Source organism: Calypte anna, chromosome 18, assembly GCF_003957555.1.
Source record: "Calypte anna isolate BGI_N300 chromosome 18, bCalAnn1_v1.p, whole genome shotgun sequence".
Classification (NCBI taxonomy): Eukaryota; Metazoa; Chordata; class Aves; order Apodiformes; family Trochilidae; genus Calypte; species Calypte anna.
The window spans coordinates 26,207-42,235 of record NC_044263.1 but is presented as its reverse complement, the minus strand read 5'-3'; the positions used below and the strand labels follow the sequence as shown (position 1 = coordinate 42,235).

At 38.2% G+C, this 16,029-nt stretch overlaps 1 protein-coding gene across 8 annotated transcripts in view; it reads right to left on the bottom strand.

The window, feature by feature from the left end:
- Positions 1 to 16,029, bottom strand: part of CSNK1D (casein kinase 1 delta) — a 25,311-nt gene extending 9,282 nt beyond the window's left edge. For 2 of the 8 annotated variants that reach the window (XR_003988324.1, XM_030462081.1), the window contains exons 1-8: positions 15,616 to 16,026; positions 12,010 to 12,120; positions 10,109 to 10,257; positions 9,383 to 9,611; positions 8,840 to 9,010; positions 7,586 to 7,734; positions 6,831 to 7,002; positions 6,354 to 6,493 (exon numbers count right to left, since the gene is read on the bottom strand). Coding sequence is in view for 7 of the 8 variants with exons in the window: in XM_030462081.1 (XP_030317941.1) it covers positions 6,354 to 6,493; positions 6,831 to 7,002; positions 7,586 to 7,734; positions 8,840 to 9,010; positions 9,383 to 9,611; positions 10,109 to 10,257; positions 12,010 to 12,120; positions 15,616 to 15,691 (1,197 nt within the window). In the remaining variant the exon portion in view is untranslated. Of the gene's footprint in view, positions 1 to 1,094; positions 1,235 to 1,336; positions 1,404 to 6,353; positions 6,494 to 6,830; positions 7,003 to 7,585; positions 7,735 to 8,839; positions 9,011 to 9,382; positions 9,612 to 10,108; positions 10,258 to 12,009; positions 12,121 to 15,615 lie in introns of those variants that run through there. The other 6 variants (XM_030462080.1, XM_030462079.1, XM_030462084.1 and 3 more) reach the window with 5 other exon arrangements.

Sequence of the window (16,029 nt, the reverse complement as noted above, 5' to 3'; positions counted from 1 at the left end):
TGATAGTGAAAAACATACACACATCACTGCAATTTAAGTGATTAATTAAGGAGAGTAATGTCTAAGTAGCTGAATCAGTATTAACTTCAGCTGTGAACAGCTACAAATATTTCAGTGTACAGTAAAGGCCAACCAATGTAGATACATCCCTCAACAAACCAGAATCTTCAGGCCTCCTGCACACAACTTTTCCAATGTGAAGCTTTAAGTTTGCCTTTTTTAATGATTTTTAAAATTTTAAAATTTTATAATAAAGTCTGATAATTGGACTTTAAAAGTGTTAAACTGCCATTTACAGTTGGATCTTTTTAATGTTACAAACTGTTTATGAAGCACCTTGTGCACAGTCAGCCAAGCAAACAAAGCAGCAGCAGAAAAAAGAAGATGAATAGCAGGATTCTTCACCAACTACAGATCCAGGATTAGTGCAAGCTTAAGCTTTATAGAGAAAGTGAGGCAGCGTATGGGGCTATACAACCGAATTCTTTAAGGAACAGAAAAATCTCAGTCTTTTTTTTAGTAAGAAGCAAAGCAAAGAAGCTCCTGAAATACTTAAGAAAGCAGCCTTCAGCCATCAAGGTTAAGATTACAACTGAAACTTTTTTCCCTGATGAAAACTTTCATTCCCGAAAGCAGAAGAGACTAAAAAGCCAAAAGCTGTACTCAGAAAAGCACAAAATTCTACTGCACTTAACAGTGGAAAGGAGTTTTGAATAACCCAAATTCAAGTCTGTCTATCTCTGAGATGCTCATATTCCAACTATTCTAATTAGTATGTGAACTGTTTTAAAATTTAGACCTGAAGAGATATAAGTATTTTTAAAATGACAGCTCATAAGGACTGGAGAAGAATATATAACAGTGAAAAATGGATATGACTGTAGTAGAACATTCAATTCATGACAAGACAGAGCCTCATTTGAGTAACACAGTCAATCGAGTCTTCACACAAGTATTTTGGTCTTATGATTTTGAAGCAGATCTGGTTTTCAATGGATGACACACTGCTGTATGAACATCCCCGGAAAGACATATAATTCTCAAACATCTAAAATTTATGCTTGGTTACTTTATTGTTGATACTTGAATGATTTTAAGAAATTTTAAAATCACTATTTTTGTAAATTCTGCTTAAGAGTGCAATGGAACAGCATGAGCAGTAATTCAACTTTTGGAAGGGCATTTACTTTAAAGTTAAGAGAAAAAACAATGCTCCATCGAGGTACCGATACAACTGTAAGATAACGTGAGGAAAAGGAGCAGAGTCAGATGTTTCCAAAGATTTTTTTTTTCCCCACCCCATCCGAAGTTTCGGTGTCTAATGAGAAGCACTCACCCAGTGCTGCCTTCCAACGAAAGGAGACGAACAGCTACTTGCCATGGTGTTCGAAAGGAATGCTATTCTGAGGTAGGGGAAAAGACAGCAATTTGTAACAGTTCCACTGCCCCAATATATAAAGATGTGTAACAAAGCAGCAGCAAATTTATCTTTCGATGAGCTCTGATTTCAGGCTTCTATAGGATATTTCTATCATATTAAGAGATACGTAAAAGGAACTAATAATTATTCCTCAAAGAAAGCTGATAGGGTCAGAAGAACAACGCAGAGTATGATGCCTATTAAGAAGGATATATGGAGAAAGAGCTCATGAGGAGATGGAAAATGCAGAGGTACTGGGACTATGTTGCTTTTTCCCCAGGGAAGCAGCACAACACTGAAGTTGTTAAATGCCAGTGTTGCCTATGGCTTTCTAAAAACTTCTGTCAAAGACACTTAGTAAAACACTTCTTTGTACAGCATTCCAATCTTTTCTAGCAACTATAGAGAGAATACCTCTATTGCCAGTAGGAATTATGCACAGCTTTAACTGCTGGGTGAACAAAATTTAACAACTTACTGTATATCACGAGCAGTCAGATTGACCCTTCTGTGACAGGAAATTAAGGCTACTCAACGGTAACTAGATTTTTTATATAACTGCTTTTGGGATGCAGTCTGTGTAATGTGGACCGACAGAACTGATTCAAAGCAGTGTTTACTCTAATATTCATTACCTCACATACTACCTTCTTTACCAAGGAGACCTACTGAACAATTCACTCATAGAGCAGAAGGATCTTTCAACAGCTGTTATGATTTTCTGTCTGGCACAGATTACAACTCTTCATTGCACAGAGACATAATTTAGGCTTGCTTTAGACCTCAATACATCACCTAGAAATTAATCTACTTCTGATGCTAAGGAAAAGGGGATTTCAGTAGCTAACTGCCTTCATTTAGACCTCTGTTCTGCTTGCCTTTATATGCAAGTTATTTAAATTTTAAGGAGAAAGTCCTTCATGTATGTTTTCCGCAAAACTGTCAGTTCCTGTTAAGATCATTGTCTCTAACATAATACACCAACTAACTCAAAATGATCTTTCACCCTCGGACAAACTGAAAGATGCAGATTTAAAACTCTCCCACTGTACAATCTGTTTGCCCAAGTTCAATTTTTTATGGATCTTCTCTGTGTTATGTTACAGTTCTCCAGCAATTTAACATACAGAGAAATAAACTAAGAGTAATGTTCCAGCATATCCCCCGCCAATGACATGAAATAACCTCTGAATTTCTGTTTGTTACTGTATGATACATAGATTCAAAGATGAAATTATGCTCTTTTGTTATGACATTACACTGATCTCTCCAGAATTATGCTCCTTACTCATTGTGTACTACAGATTATGTTCTCTCACATAAGACTATGGGCTCCACTCCTTCATCCTAGTCAGGTTTTGAAGTACTGCAGGAACTTGTTTAATTTGAACAGACTTTACCTGACTGCTCAACTCTCACTAATGTTTATTGCTGTCAACTATCCCACACCCTGCAAGCTTCTAGCTGCTGCACTAGCTTCCATATAACTGAGAAATACTGAATAATGCATGCCATAGAATTTATGCAATTTCACTAGAAACACTGAAGTTTCATGAAGAATTTCATAGACATTCTAGCTATTATGCCTACAAGCACTCAATACTTAGTGTTACACAGTACTAGTCTTTCTAATGAGCATGATTTAGGTACTTTGTGGACAATACCCTGGAGGTGGGAAATGTACATGGTGCTTATTTTGCTAGCCTTACCAATTACTGTTTTTCTATGACTTTCTCTAACAAGACTGCTTTCTGTAAGAATTTTGGTACCCATTAACTACATCTCCAGCCTCAGTTTTCAGTTTGAGGATGGACCAATCAGAATTTGTTTTGGAAAAAAGAAAGATAAAAACGTAGAGTCATCTTTAAGAACTGTACTTGGAGGTAAACAGCTTTCACTACTACTTTGAGTCACCTCTGCACATTTCCACTGCTCTGAGTGACAAGCAGTAGCCCTTCCTCTAGATGAGGAGAGGTGATCACTGATGCAGCACTGCCTTACCAAATCAAGGCAACGAAGTAAAACAACAAAATTAATTTATCAAGTTATAAATAACAACTCCAACAAATGCAGTTCTTCACATAAAACATCTGTAGATCTGCATGTCAGACTTCAAAAGCTGCTTTCTACCAGAAATATAGTCTAAGCACTTCCTTAAAAAGAAGTAGCAGTAGCATATTTACCTAAGACCTTCAAAGGAAACACACTAGGAATGAGCATGGATGAACAGCTGCTATTCTTTGCTGTTCTCCTGATAAAAAGGGGTATTCTACAGGATGATTTTCTATATTCTTATGCCTATCCAATCAAAAGTCTCCTTAATAATCTTGCCATGTGAGTTGGATACTTTAAAAGGCTTTCCTGACTAAGAAAAAGGAATAAAGATAATGGGAAACCTATTACTTTAATTGGCAACCTGGTTAATATCTAAAGATATTTTTTTATTATGGAAGACCTACTTTAACCTCATGAAGACAATGAGAACTTTTGCAGCTATGAAAAACTGCATCTTCAGCCATGTTGCCTGCTATAGTATAAGTAAAAACTGAGAAAGTTAAAAACTGAATTTTCTCTAATGAGCTCATGGGAAAGTATTGTAAAGTAAAGCCTAAGTAAATCTCTCTTGCCTTCCAAATCCAAGAGGTCCATGGGAAGCTGTTTAAACCACACTGGAATCACATACTATTTTTCAGTCACCACGAATGGAGACCAGCAGTGGCTCACTGCTTAGTAAGAACTAAACCAAAGCCAATAGATGATGAATGACTAATTCTATCACACTCAGGGAAGATCTCAACAAGGCTGATACTAGGATTGTAAAAAAGTCAACAAAATGATCCCATACTTAAAGCACAGTGCTAAAAAAGGCATCTATGGAAATGTGTCATTAAGCTAGATTGTACTGTTGGCCCACACCACAAATTACACATCTGGATATTCAAAGACTTCTAAAAAAATTCCACAGTCCTACAAGATCTCAGAGTACTCCCATTTTACAAGTTAGGTAGAACCAAAATGTATCTGTAAACCCAACTGGATTACTTGGACCTTACAATGCTTAGGAAAGTGTCATGTGCACACTGAGCTACGTGTAATACAGGGAAAAAAAAAATACACTCTCTCCTAGCAACGGTCAAGAAAGATGGCTGCAGGTATTTCTGTTACTACCACATTTACTATTTATGTGACCGGTGACAGACACAAAGCATCCAAGATTTGCTCAGAATGCCAGAGATGAAGCCTAGGCATACAAACTTCAGCAGGAAACCATCTTTACAGAGTTAATGGGGAACTTGGCATCACAGCCTCACAGAACAGCCAAGGTCAGAAGGGACCCCTAGAAATCACCTAGTCCAAAACTATTACCCAGAAGTGTAGCAAACTAGAGCAGGCCACTCAGGAAAATGTCCAGTTGGGTTCTGAGTAATTAAGATGTGGAAGACTGCCCAGCCTCACAGTAAAAAAGTTTTTTCTTATGTCTAAATGGAATTTCTTATATTCCAATTTGTGTCCAATATCCATTGTTCCATTCATAGGATATCACCGAGAATAATACGGCTGCACCTTCTTTACATCATTCTACCAGGTATTTATGCATATTTAGAAAACCTGTATCTATGTGCAGGTCTACACTCTTTGCTTTCACACTGCTTACAAACTTCAGCCATTAGACCTTCTGGTGGAATAAACTGTAGTTCAGTGAACAATTTAAGCTGGAAAAAATTACCACCAGAACCAACACTGAAGCCCCTGCCTGTCTCCTATTCTCACCCAGTCATTTCTGCTCCTGAACTGTTTATCCCTTATGCAAGCACAAACAATTGCAGCTACATGGTGAAATTCTTTCAGCTGAACACTAACCAAAAGAATCCCACTTCATTTGTGTTACAGCAGAATTGTTTCTCCAATCCAGTTCTATCTCAGTCTTCATTAGAGATACCCAGCTGGCCTCCATCTAAAAGAGCATTCCATCTAGCACTAAGATTTTATATAGAGCACATACTATCCAAAATAATTAATTCTGTCAATTAAACAATAAAGCCAGAAGGAACCAAGTTAATTTTTATCAATATGCTCCATCAACAAGGAATAAAATGAGTCCAGAGAAAAAAAACATGCAGTTAGACACCAGCACAGAACTGAGGTGTGGCGGAAAAACCCCTAGGCAACCGTACCAGTTCTCATGACAGGCTGCTCTGCCAGTAATGTTGCGGTATGCCTAACAGTACAGGTGACTCCCCATTCTACAGGTCAGATGGAAAGCAAGCTGTACAAAGCCTACTTTGTGACAAGTTGTGTGAATATGCTGAAAAAGAAGTTTCAGCTATGGCAAATGAAATGTTTTTAAACAAAATGTTTTTTTAAAAAATGTTTTTAAACATTGTCTGTCAATCTCTTTGCGAAGTCACCATGCCCAGTGAGGATGCTTTCACTGATGAATATAGCTATGAATCACTATCATTCATCCTCCTGCCATCCTCTTCAAATGAGCTTTCTGGAACCTATCACCTATGTATGTGGCTTCTTATCTCTTCTGAATTACAGTACTGAACTACTACATTTCTTCACTTTTGCACTTTTTTGTTCTTCACCAATCATTTCTTGCCTTTTCTGCACCAATATTCTCTGCTGTTAAGAGAATTTGGAAACATGACTCACAACTGCCTCCAACTCACTCTGCTTCCTCATTGATAGCAAATATGAGAACTGAGTATTTTATGTGTACTGCAACCATGGTAAAAAAAAACCAAACAATTTTCCTTTAAAGTCGTATACAGCCATGTCACATCCAGTTAAAACGTCATGCATTTATATGAATCAGTATCATCTGCAAAATCAGTATGAAATCACACCAATTAGCTGGTATATCCTTTTGGCAAATTAACTTTATCAAACTATCCTCATTTTTTCATTATACAGAAATCTTGTTTACCTGCGAGGTTGACATGCGAGAGGTATCTTGTCGGCCTGTTAAGTCAGACGACGAGATATTGACTGGGGCACCACGATGCAATCTCATACTCACTTTCCTTTCTCGTTCCATACCAGATACTGGCCGAGGAGAAGTGTTCGCTGCGAGAAAAGCTGCATTAGATTTTTGTAACTCAAAATGGAATTACAACATGGTCCCTGGAAAAATTACATTCTCACTGTTTGCATATAAAGCTTCCACAGAGAGAAACAAGAGAAATCAAGGCATTTGTTCTACATTCACATAAAACAACTGGTAGGTAATGACTGTATATGTTTATCATCAATCTACTGAAAAGCAAGGTGATAAAAAACAAACCCCCAAGAACTTCAGAGAATAATACTACTCAGATATCCTAATTCTAATTTTTAATTTCCAATGACTAGGAACACGTTGCAAACTACTCTACAAGGTGCCTCTATCCAGGTAGATACTTACCAGCATGTGAAGTGGGGGTAAGAGGAGTAGGAGGAGCTACATCTTGCGTTCCTCTCAGCCTGCCAGAAGCAGTGGAGGGTAATCCACGCACAGTTGGGTTTCGTGTATGTCTCAATCTTTCCTCTCGCTCTCGTCTTTCACGTTCAGCATCTTCAGCTGCTCTGCTTGCCCCCTACGAGTCAAGACTAGTGAACAACTTGGGGGATTATAGAGCTTACAAATACATACTCAGGCAGAAATATTGAAAATAAAGAACTGGACAACCCATGAACTGAAGGTTGCTAGGGCATTAAATATTTTGGCAAAATTTAAGGAGAACTGCCACAAATTTTTTCATACACCTCCTGGGACAGTCTTCCACATCGTAATGTACACAAATACTGTGTACACCCCCTCAACAGTTGAAAAAGACTTATGATGAAGATCAAAGGGGGACAAAATAGTAATTCTGAAGTCTAGTCTGGTGAATATCCTTAAGACATTGGTTCAGAAGCCTTACACAGTTAAGACCCTGTAACTTCCAACATAATTGTCATTCAACCCCCATCTCATGGCTCCTGTATCTGCTGCCTTTTCTCATTCCCTCATCTTTTTTTCCTTGACAACAGAGCTTCAGGAGCTTCAGAGACAACAGGAGCAAAAAACATGACAATCAAGCAGTATGAGTTACAATACTCAAAACTGACAACAAAGTAAAAAAAAAAAAAAAAAAAAAATCTAGGAAAAAGTTTAAGAAAGCTATGCCAGCTACTCACAAATTTCAGCATATTCCAGTCAAACACATAGTCATAGGAGAAACCCTGTCGGTGGAAGAGGTTTCTGAATAATTGCCTTAGATAGGAATAGTCCGGTTTGTCATCAAAACGCAAAGAACGGCAGAAATTCAAATATGTGGCAAATTCAGCTGTAATTAAAAAAAAAGAAAAACTGGGTTTTTTTCCCCCTCCAGCTTCAAATTATCTTTTTATAGTTTTGTTTTTTTTTTATCACAAAAAAACCCCACAACCACCAAAAACCCACAAAAAATAGGGTATCTCCTAAACATAAGGAAAAAAATAATGACCTAATACCAGAAATCTACTGAAGGCAACACTACAGCACATCTACCAAGCCAAGCTTGAAAAAGCAATTAGTTTTGTATCAGAGAGTAGGCAAAGATTTAATCTTTCAACAGCAGAGAAGATCCAATATTAGAGTTCTTTAAGCAATAGTTGTGGGTGGGAGCATACAGTTTTAAAACTACTGTTGAACAAAGCAAAAGAGTTAATGAATGTAAAGGAACTCGTATGAAGCAACATTTGAAACAGATCAAAGACAGTAAATTTTTATACAATCCCAAGAAGAACTACAGTTCTCATTATTGTACCTAGTGGCTGAAGCCAAGAGCACGGAAAGAACAGGCACAGAACTCTTAATGAAAGATCAACAATATAATCTGATGGTAGCTAATATTAACAAGTTTTAAAACAGAATTAAGTATTATTTTGCAGGTATAAAAAATGCCTTGTTATTAATGCTGCTCAACTATGAAACTGAGAAACAGAACAGCTTTCAGGCACAATGTTAGGATACAGGAGTGTTTCTTACGCCTCTCACAGACGCTGACCATCAAGAGGACAAACTAGATGAACCTGGAAGGACAATTCTCAAGTAAAACAGCTGCAATAGTTAAGAGGTGCATCTGACTACACAATCCAATTCCTCCAAGAAACAGTACCCATATAAAGAAATGGAGTAGTTTCAAAAGCTGTTTGTCTGTTATCGAGTTACTCAACCAGCACAGATGTGTACACACACAATACAGTGTACAAGGGTTAATTAGAAATTCTCTGTAAACAAGGAGATCTCAGTCTTGAAGGCACAGTGTCTTTATTACGGATGTGGCAAATAATAGGGGAACATAAATAAAAAAAAAAGGAGTGAAAGATTAGTAGAATTCAGTGTAAAGAAAAAAGAAATACCACTAAAAGGTGAACACGTAGGCCTACTGAAACAAAAGAGTAACTTACAAGGGTATCCTTTACACAAAACCTCAATGGGTGTAGACATTTTCTTTTCACTGATACGTTCATATTTCTGCCTCTTTGTTGCTGCTTTCAGTCCCTGCCAGGGGAGGGAGCCCAGGTTAAAATACATCAGTACATAGCCCAAGGACTCCAAGTCATCTCTGCGAGATTGCTCTACAACAGCATAAAAAAGTGGACTCATTAGGTTTCATATTCTACTGGAAATACAAGACTGTGCAACAACACTTGTCATAAACATCCTTAGAAAAACAAGCAACAGCGAAGACTTACTTTGCCCATGATAAGCTCATACAGTACAAGAAAAAGCCTACCATCCTTGCAGTTATTAAAAAAAAGTCCTCATTCCTGAGAATTACAAACTGACCAAAGGCCACCCAACTGAAAGATAGGAGGCCAAGCATGCTGCACTGTTAGTGCCAGACATAAGGACTGTCTTCTATGCCACCACAAAGCAACACCTACTTTCACTACAACTATATTCACTGACACATTTACAGTTTTGATTTATTGCTTTCTCTTGCTCACCAATTCCAAGATGAGTGTTGATGGATGCGTAACGGGCAGTTCCTGTTAAGTTTTTATTTTCACGATATGGAATATGCTGGTGAGTTCGAGCATCTCGATACTTCTTTGCTAATCCAAAGTCTATTATGTAGACAAGATTGCCTTTCTTCCCCAGGCCCATTAAGAAGTTATCTGGCTTAACATCTCGATGGATGAAGTTCTTAGAGTGAATATATTCAATTCGACTAATCTAAATACAGAGAAAAAAAAAATCATTGTCAACAGACTAGGCATACACCCCTTTTTCTTATAAAAACACTAGCAACATAGTCTTAATGAGAGAAGAGGTAAAGGAACTTTTATTGTAAAATATAAGGGCATTAAATAGGACATAATTTAGATTACAACAGATAAATCTTGTCTTCAGCTCTTTCCCTGTGTCTATTTTATATCTGTTTCCAAAAAACTTATTGAGGAAATTTCTTTGGTTCAGAGTAGTGTGACGTCTGGATTGAAAACAGTGTAGGTTCAGGTTTTAAAAATCAAATTATGACTTATTATGTCTCTTGATGTGACATTTGGTATTTATACAAACACAATTGATTTTGAGTCTTTTTGCTGATGATTACAGCGTATCCACCTCTAAACAAACCTCTAAAAACATAGTTGGTTATGATCTCTCAAGAAATTTTAGTATCCCAAAATACTGCAATATCAACAAACAATATCAACAAAGCAGCTTCATACCATTTGGTCAGCAAGTAACAGGACTGTCTTGAGACTGAATTTCCTTGAACAAAAATTGAAGAGATCTTCAAGACTCGGTCCCAAGAGCTCCATCACCATTACGTTGTAGTCCCCCTCAGCTCCACACCACTTAATTGTGGGAATACCCACTGGAAAAAAGGAAATGCTTATTCTATTCAGTGTAACAGTTTGATTTATACAGTTAATACAGATACACGGTTAATACATCTTCAGGCTTTTAAGATGATTTCTAAGAGGGTCATTACTGTGAATGCTTCTATTAACAGTAAAGGTTAATATTTTATGCTACATTCAGCCATTCCAAAATGAAAAGTCTGATAATTTCACAGCAGAACCAATATAAAACTATAGTAGCACAAGTCTAAAAACAGCCTTCTTCCTCTTCTCCAGGAATCTCTCAGTCTGTGCTTAGCTTGTAACTTGGAAGTATTTACTGTTTTTGCTGGATTTGAATGTTAAATATTTTAAAAGACTGTAACATTCATGTGTCTACAAGACGGCAATACGAAACCAATTGGAAGCCTGAAAACAACAATACTGGCAGGCCACTGAGTATTATTACTGAAGGCTTTGACTTCCTAATTTCAAAGCCTACAAGATCACTGTAAAATACCTCTCCCATTTCAATTGCAATTAATTTTCACACTTGTTTCTTAATCTTGTCTCTCCTCCAGCTCCACTGTATTTGCTGAAGTGAATCTCTAACAATGCAGCATAGCTTATAAGATGTATTATATACTCAGCTTCAGAGAGCTAAAAACAGCCCTGCTTTATGAAGAAACTCATGAAAGTTGTTTCAAGCAAAACTCTAGGACTGCTCTAATACTTTAAATTAAACTTGTGTGTAGGTAGCCTTATTCAAAAATGCAAATGTCTTTAATTCTATGCATTTTCAAAGTGACAGTGTAATTCACTCATTTTAAATTCTCACCTTTACTTCATATACATTCCTGAATTCCCTTCATAGAGACACTCTTACTCAGATGCAAACTTAACGTTCTGCCACCTGCCTCTGTGCCACCCATCCTCAGAAAGACCCCATCATCAACGCCTCAGTAAGACCATAAAGGAAGCATTTTACTCTATGAAGTCTATTCAGCTATTGAGGCAGCAATCAGAGGTAACTAAATGCAAATACACATTATTATCTATTTCTAGATGTGTGATTACTGTATTTTGCATTTGAGATACAGTGTGGAAAGTACTCTTTATGTGTATAGCCCCGTTCAGGAAGAATTCAAAGGATTACACAACTTCACTACATTGAGTTTATGTCCCAGAACTGCATGGAAATCTTACATTTGCAGAATTCCAAAATATGCAAGTGAGTTATCCTAGTAGTACAGTACCACAAAGTAGCTACAAAGTTGCTACACCCCAGTTCTCTACTACTAATGCCATTTTATCAGAATTCCCACTGCAAGGAAGTATTTTAACTCAGAAGATATAATACTAACATATGTAACAAAAATTAACCTAAATTTACTAAATTTAGACTTAGTGCTACAATACTAAGCAAGTCAGGTTAAGTGAATCCAAACAGCGCTCAGTATTTTCACTGACCTCTGCAAAACAAATGTCAGTCAGTGTACAACCAAATGGGACCAAACTTTAATCCACATTGCCCAAAGTTTTAAGATCCTGTAACCATGAGCGACACTGAAGGACCCTGGTGGTGATCATGAAGTTTTGTAGCCATGGTTTTGGAATTGCTACATTGCTCACAGAAGAGATGAAGTACTGTTCATCACCTACTCTGCCCTCTTTGCCACCTTCTCCTTATATGCCAAGAGATCTTAACCATTCAGCATTACAGGTGGCAGAGATATGAAAGACATAAAACCATTTAAATATCTGAAGAAGGAAAATAATTTGCTTGCCTCCACCCTGCATCATTTTGTAGATTTTACTCTCAATGTGAAGCTGAGGGTGTTTGGTTTTCACACATTCCAACTTAATCGCAACCTCCTCTCCAGCAGCAATATCGGTTCCTAAAAGCAGAAGAATTTTATACATTTATACTTTTTATATTTCTTTTGTCAAGACTAAAACAAAATAAATACTGCTCAGTGGCAAATATCCAGAGATTAAGTGCTTTCAGACAATTATGAAGTATTGCAGATTCTCTCCACCAGACTAGCAGTTAAGAGACAAGTATTAGACATGGCGGCACAGGAAGCCAAAACTGCTGCTACCCCATTGCAAAAAAAAAAAAAAATAATTTAATATACCAGCACATACTCTAAGGGGTGTTCTTCCAGTTTGTGGCTGAAGTACACAGAATGAAAGCTTACATGTGTTGGATGCTTCCCTGCCAACTGAAGAAATGCTAGATCACCTCCTTTTGTGCCTTTGAAACAAGAGACTACAAACTGCCTAAATTTAAATGCACTCCAGATGTATTCTGACACCTTATGATCATAGCCAGCTGGAAGGCCTATTATCTAGAATCAAGAATTTGTTCTCTCAAAACACTTTTAAAAAATTTTCATTAAGTTCTTGTTTCAGGAATCCAATGATTGAAAAATAGGCTTACTTTTCAAAGTTTAAACATATGTAGGGAAGAACTAACGTTCTTGAAAAGAAACACTGAGTCAAGAAAACACATACAGCCAAACAACTTGGGAACTACAGGAAAGCAGCAACTGGCAAAAGATGTGTGACACTTTTTAGACGTATCACCAAGTCTCCATACTTTCAGAATCTGGCTTTCCCTTTTCCACATTACCTCATGGTTTAAGATGACCTGAAATACATCACATGCTATTAGTTCTGATCCCCACTCTTAAAAGCTTGAGGTCTGCAAGTTTTTTTTTAAAAGAAACAGTAATAATTTTGTACTTACTTTCTCCATGACATGCAGGATTTTAGACTTCTATGCTACCTCACCTTCCCGTAGGGCTTTACAGAGTTCAAAAACTGTTGTCATTCTTTGCATGGAATTAATGTTTAATTACCCCTAATTATTCTCCATTTCATTTACCTATACCTTTTATACTTCAGCAATACTTGTTTTGAGCCACACAAAGCAATAAGGCAGAGATGAACAATTATATTTTTCCTACTTAAGTTTTCTTCCTTATGCTTTTCTTTGAGCATTACAGAGTACTGAGCTACTGTATGCACCTAACTACTACAACTCCAATTGACATTCCTGAGATTAAGATGCCACTTCAAGGCTTTATAGCCTTCTGTCTACAAAGTCAGGCTAATGAAGGCTAACATCTCACACCTCAGAATGGGCACAATACTCTAGAAGGAATCAACAGTTGAGTTCATGTAAAACAGTATTTTTTTTTCAATTAATACAGTGTCTTTTGGTGTGTACATACACATGGGTATTAAGATGGTATTGCTGGTACAGCAAGTTCTTCTGAGTTAACACCAGGGCTGATATTTATTAGGCATTTCACAATGCACCTTAAGAACAGGCAGCCAAGAAAGCCCTTCCTCTCTACTTTGGAATGTGTTCAACACCCTTGAAGCTGCAATTAAAAATAAATAACTGGAAGACTGTAAATATGCAGAAATACATTCCTTTTCAAAGCATAAAACTAAGCTGAAAATCTACAGTTAGGTCACCTACAAAGGGCCGTCAGAAGGTATATGTACTTAAAAAAATTTGTGAAGTCTGAAAGAATTTTAGAAGTTATTTTAAGGCACTTGTATCCTACTGTATAGCCTGAACAACCAGGTACAAAGTTATTTTTTTAAAAATACACAACAGTTCATTATCCCAAAATGCAGAGATTTTGAATGCCTCTCTTTTGGTAGGCAAACCAAATGAGCCACTACAAAAGGCTTTGGTTCCCAAGAGACAGTGCTTTCCTCTAGAAAAAGAAATCCATGCCATTAGGTGCATCTTCCAGGCCCTAATTTTCTGCTAGTTACTGGCTCAGAGATGACATCTGCAGCAAGCCCTAAAAGTAAATCCATGCTGCCTACATAGAGATAAAACGAAGAGGTCAAAAACTGGGCATGAAAAAATCTTGTGCAAAACACAGCATGGCAGTAATATTAATATACAGAGAACTACTATTTTCTGCACAGCTTCACTGGTGTAATGTATGCATAAGGATAAAAGTGAGGAATAAAACCCCATTTATTTTACTTACACTTTAAACTTATCATATAAACTAACTTACCTGAGCAGTAGTCAAATGCTAAAGTAGGAGTTTCTCAAATAACCCAAAGATTTTTTCAGATTTTGACTAGTCTTAACCTCCACCCAAAATCCTTATGGTAGCTCATGATGATTTTTACACAAGCATTTCCACTCTTTCTCACAACAGTCTTGAATCTTTTATAGCAGCACTGCAGAAAGAATCGAGTTCTCTCTCTAGACAAACACATGGCTTCAGCTAAACACATAGATTTTTCATCAGGCATACGATTTATACTAAAAGGCAACCAGTATGTAAACAAGTCGCTGTAACTAACAAATTATTTTTCAATGCCAGCTGTGCAATGCAACATGAAGTACTACTGTCTAAGAAGAAAACGCACACCTCTCATACTATATACACTACCAAACGTACCACATACATTAACTAGTAATGTCGGTTTTATAAGTTGCCACAACGTTCAAATACAGTGTTCGTTTCTATGTGGACGAATATAAAATCTATTGTATTTAACCCATTTGTTATTATTTGAGAGTTTGCAGAATACACTATTTTAAAAATACTTGCTTTCAAAATTTGTACCCACCAGTGCTCATTATACTTATAAGCGGTGAGCTACCATAAGAGAGCTACATAAATGGAAAAGCAAAGACAATGCCAAGCCTGCAAATCTTACAGCAGCACAGATACCACGTTAGCACAATACAACACACGCAGTAAGGCATTAGAGCAACATTCCAGCAACAGGACAGCAAACTATAATGACTCTTTGAAGGATCTCGGAAATTTTTTTTAACTGAAACCTAGTTATCCGTAGTTGTGTATATTTTTCTTTAGACCTCGAAAAAACCCCAAACATTCCTGTGACAGCAATTTTTCCTAACCTACTGCAGCGATATTTAACTCTGATGCACAAGTTTTTTTCCCAAAGACATTTTTATGGACCCGGTGGCTGGCATTTTTTTTTCCCAAATGAGGACATTTATACTCTTATTCCCATTTTACAGATAAGAAGATCACCGATGCCCAAGGTCACAAGACAACAATGGGAAGTGCCAGCTAAATAAGCCAGAATTCCTGATTTCCTCACTGTCCAAATTAGGACTGTATGCCAGCGAAATATTAAATCGCTTTCTTTGCCCCTAGCAAGGTACTTCATATCAGAAGTCGTATCCTGGATAGCAGCGCAGCCATAACTCCAGACGGGGTGAAATAACGTCCCAGGGGCCATCCCCAACACAATCTCGCCGGGGGCTGGGATCAGGCACGGCAGCGAGCAGCGCCCACCCCGACACGGCCCCCGACGTTCTCCACACAGCCACAGATCCGCCAATCACATCCCCAGCAAGCCGCCCTCCTTACCCAGGTAGATGTCCCCGAAGGAGCCGCTCCCGATCTTCCGGCCCAGTCGGTACCGGTTCCCAACCCTAAGCTCCATGGCGGCAGCTCGGAACGTCCGCGTCCCGGTTCTGTTGCTCTGCCCGCCTTGCCGGCTCGCGCTCTGCTGCCTCACAGCCCTGCGGTTTCTGATGCCATCGCGGCTCTGGTCTCGCCGCTCGGTTCTAGCAAGCCTAGCAGCACGGACCCACCGCTCCCATGCAGGATGGACGCGGATTCCCCACAGAACCAGCTCCTCAGCCTCTCTGACTCCCAGCCGCCATACTGCCTGACCTCACTTCCCTAGCAACGGGGGCGGGGCGCGCTGCCTGGGGAGACAGGCGCGAACTCCGCCCGTGTGCCCCCCGCGCCCTCTGGGCCGTGCTCTGGCGACCCCGC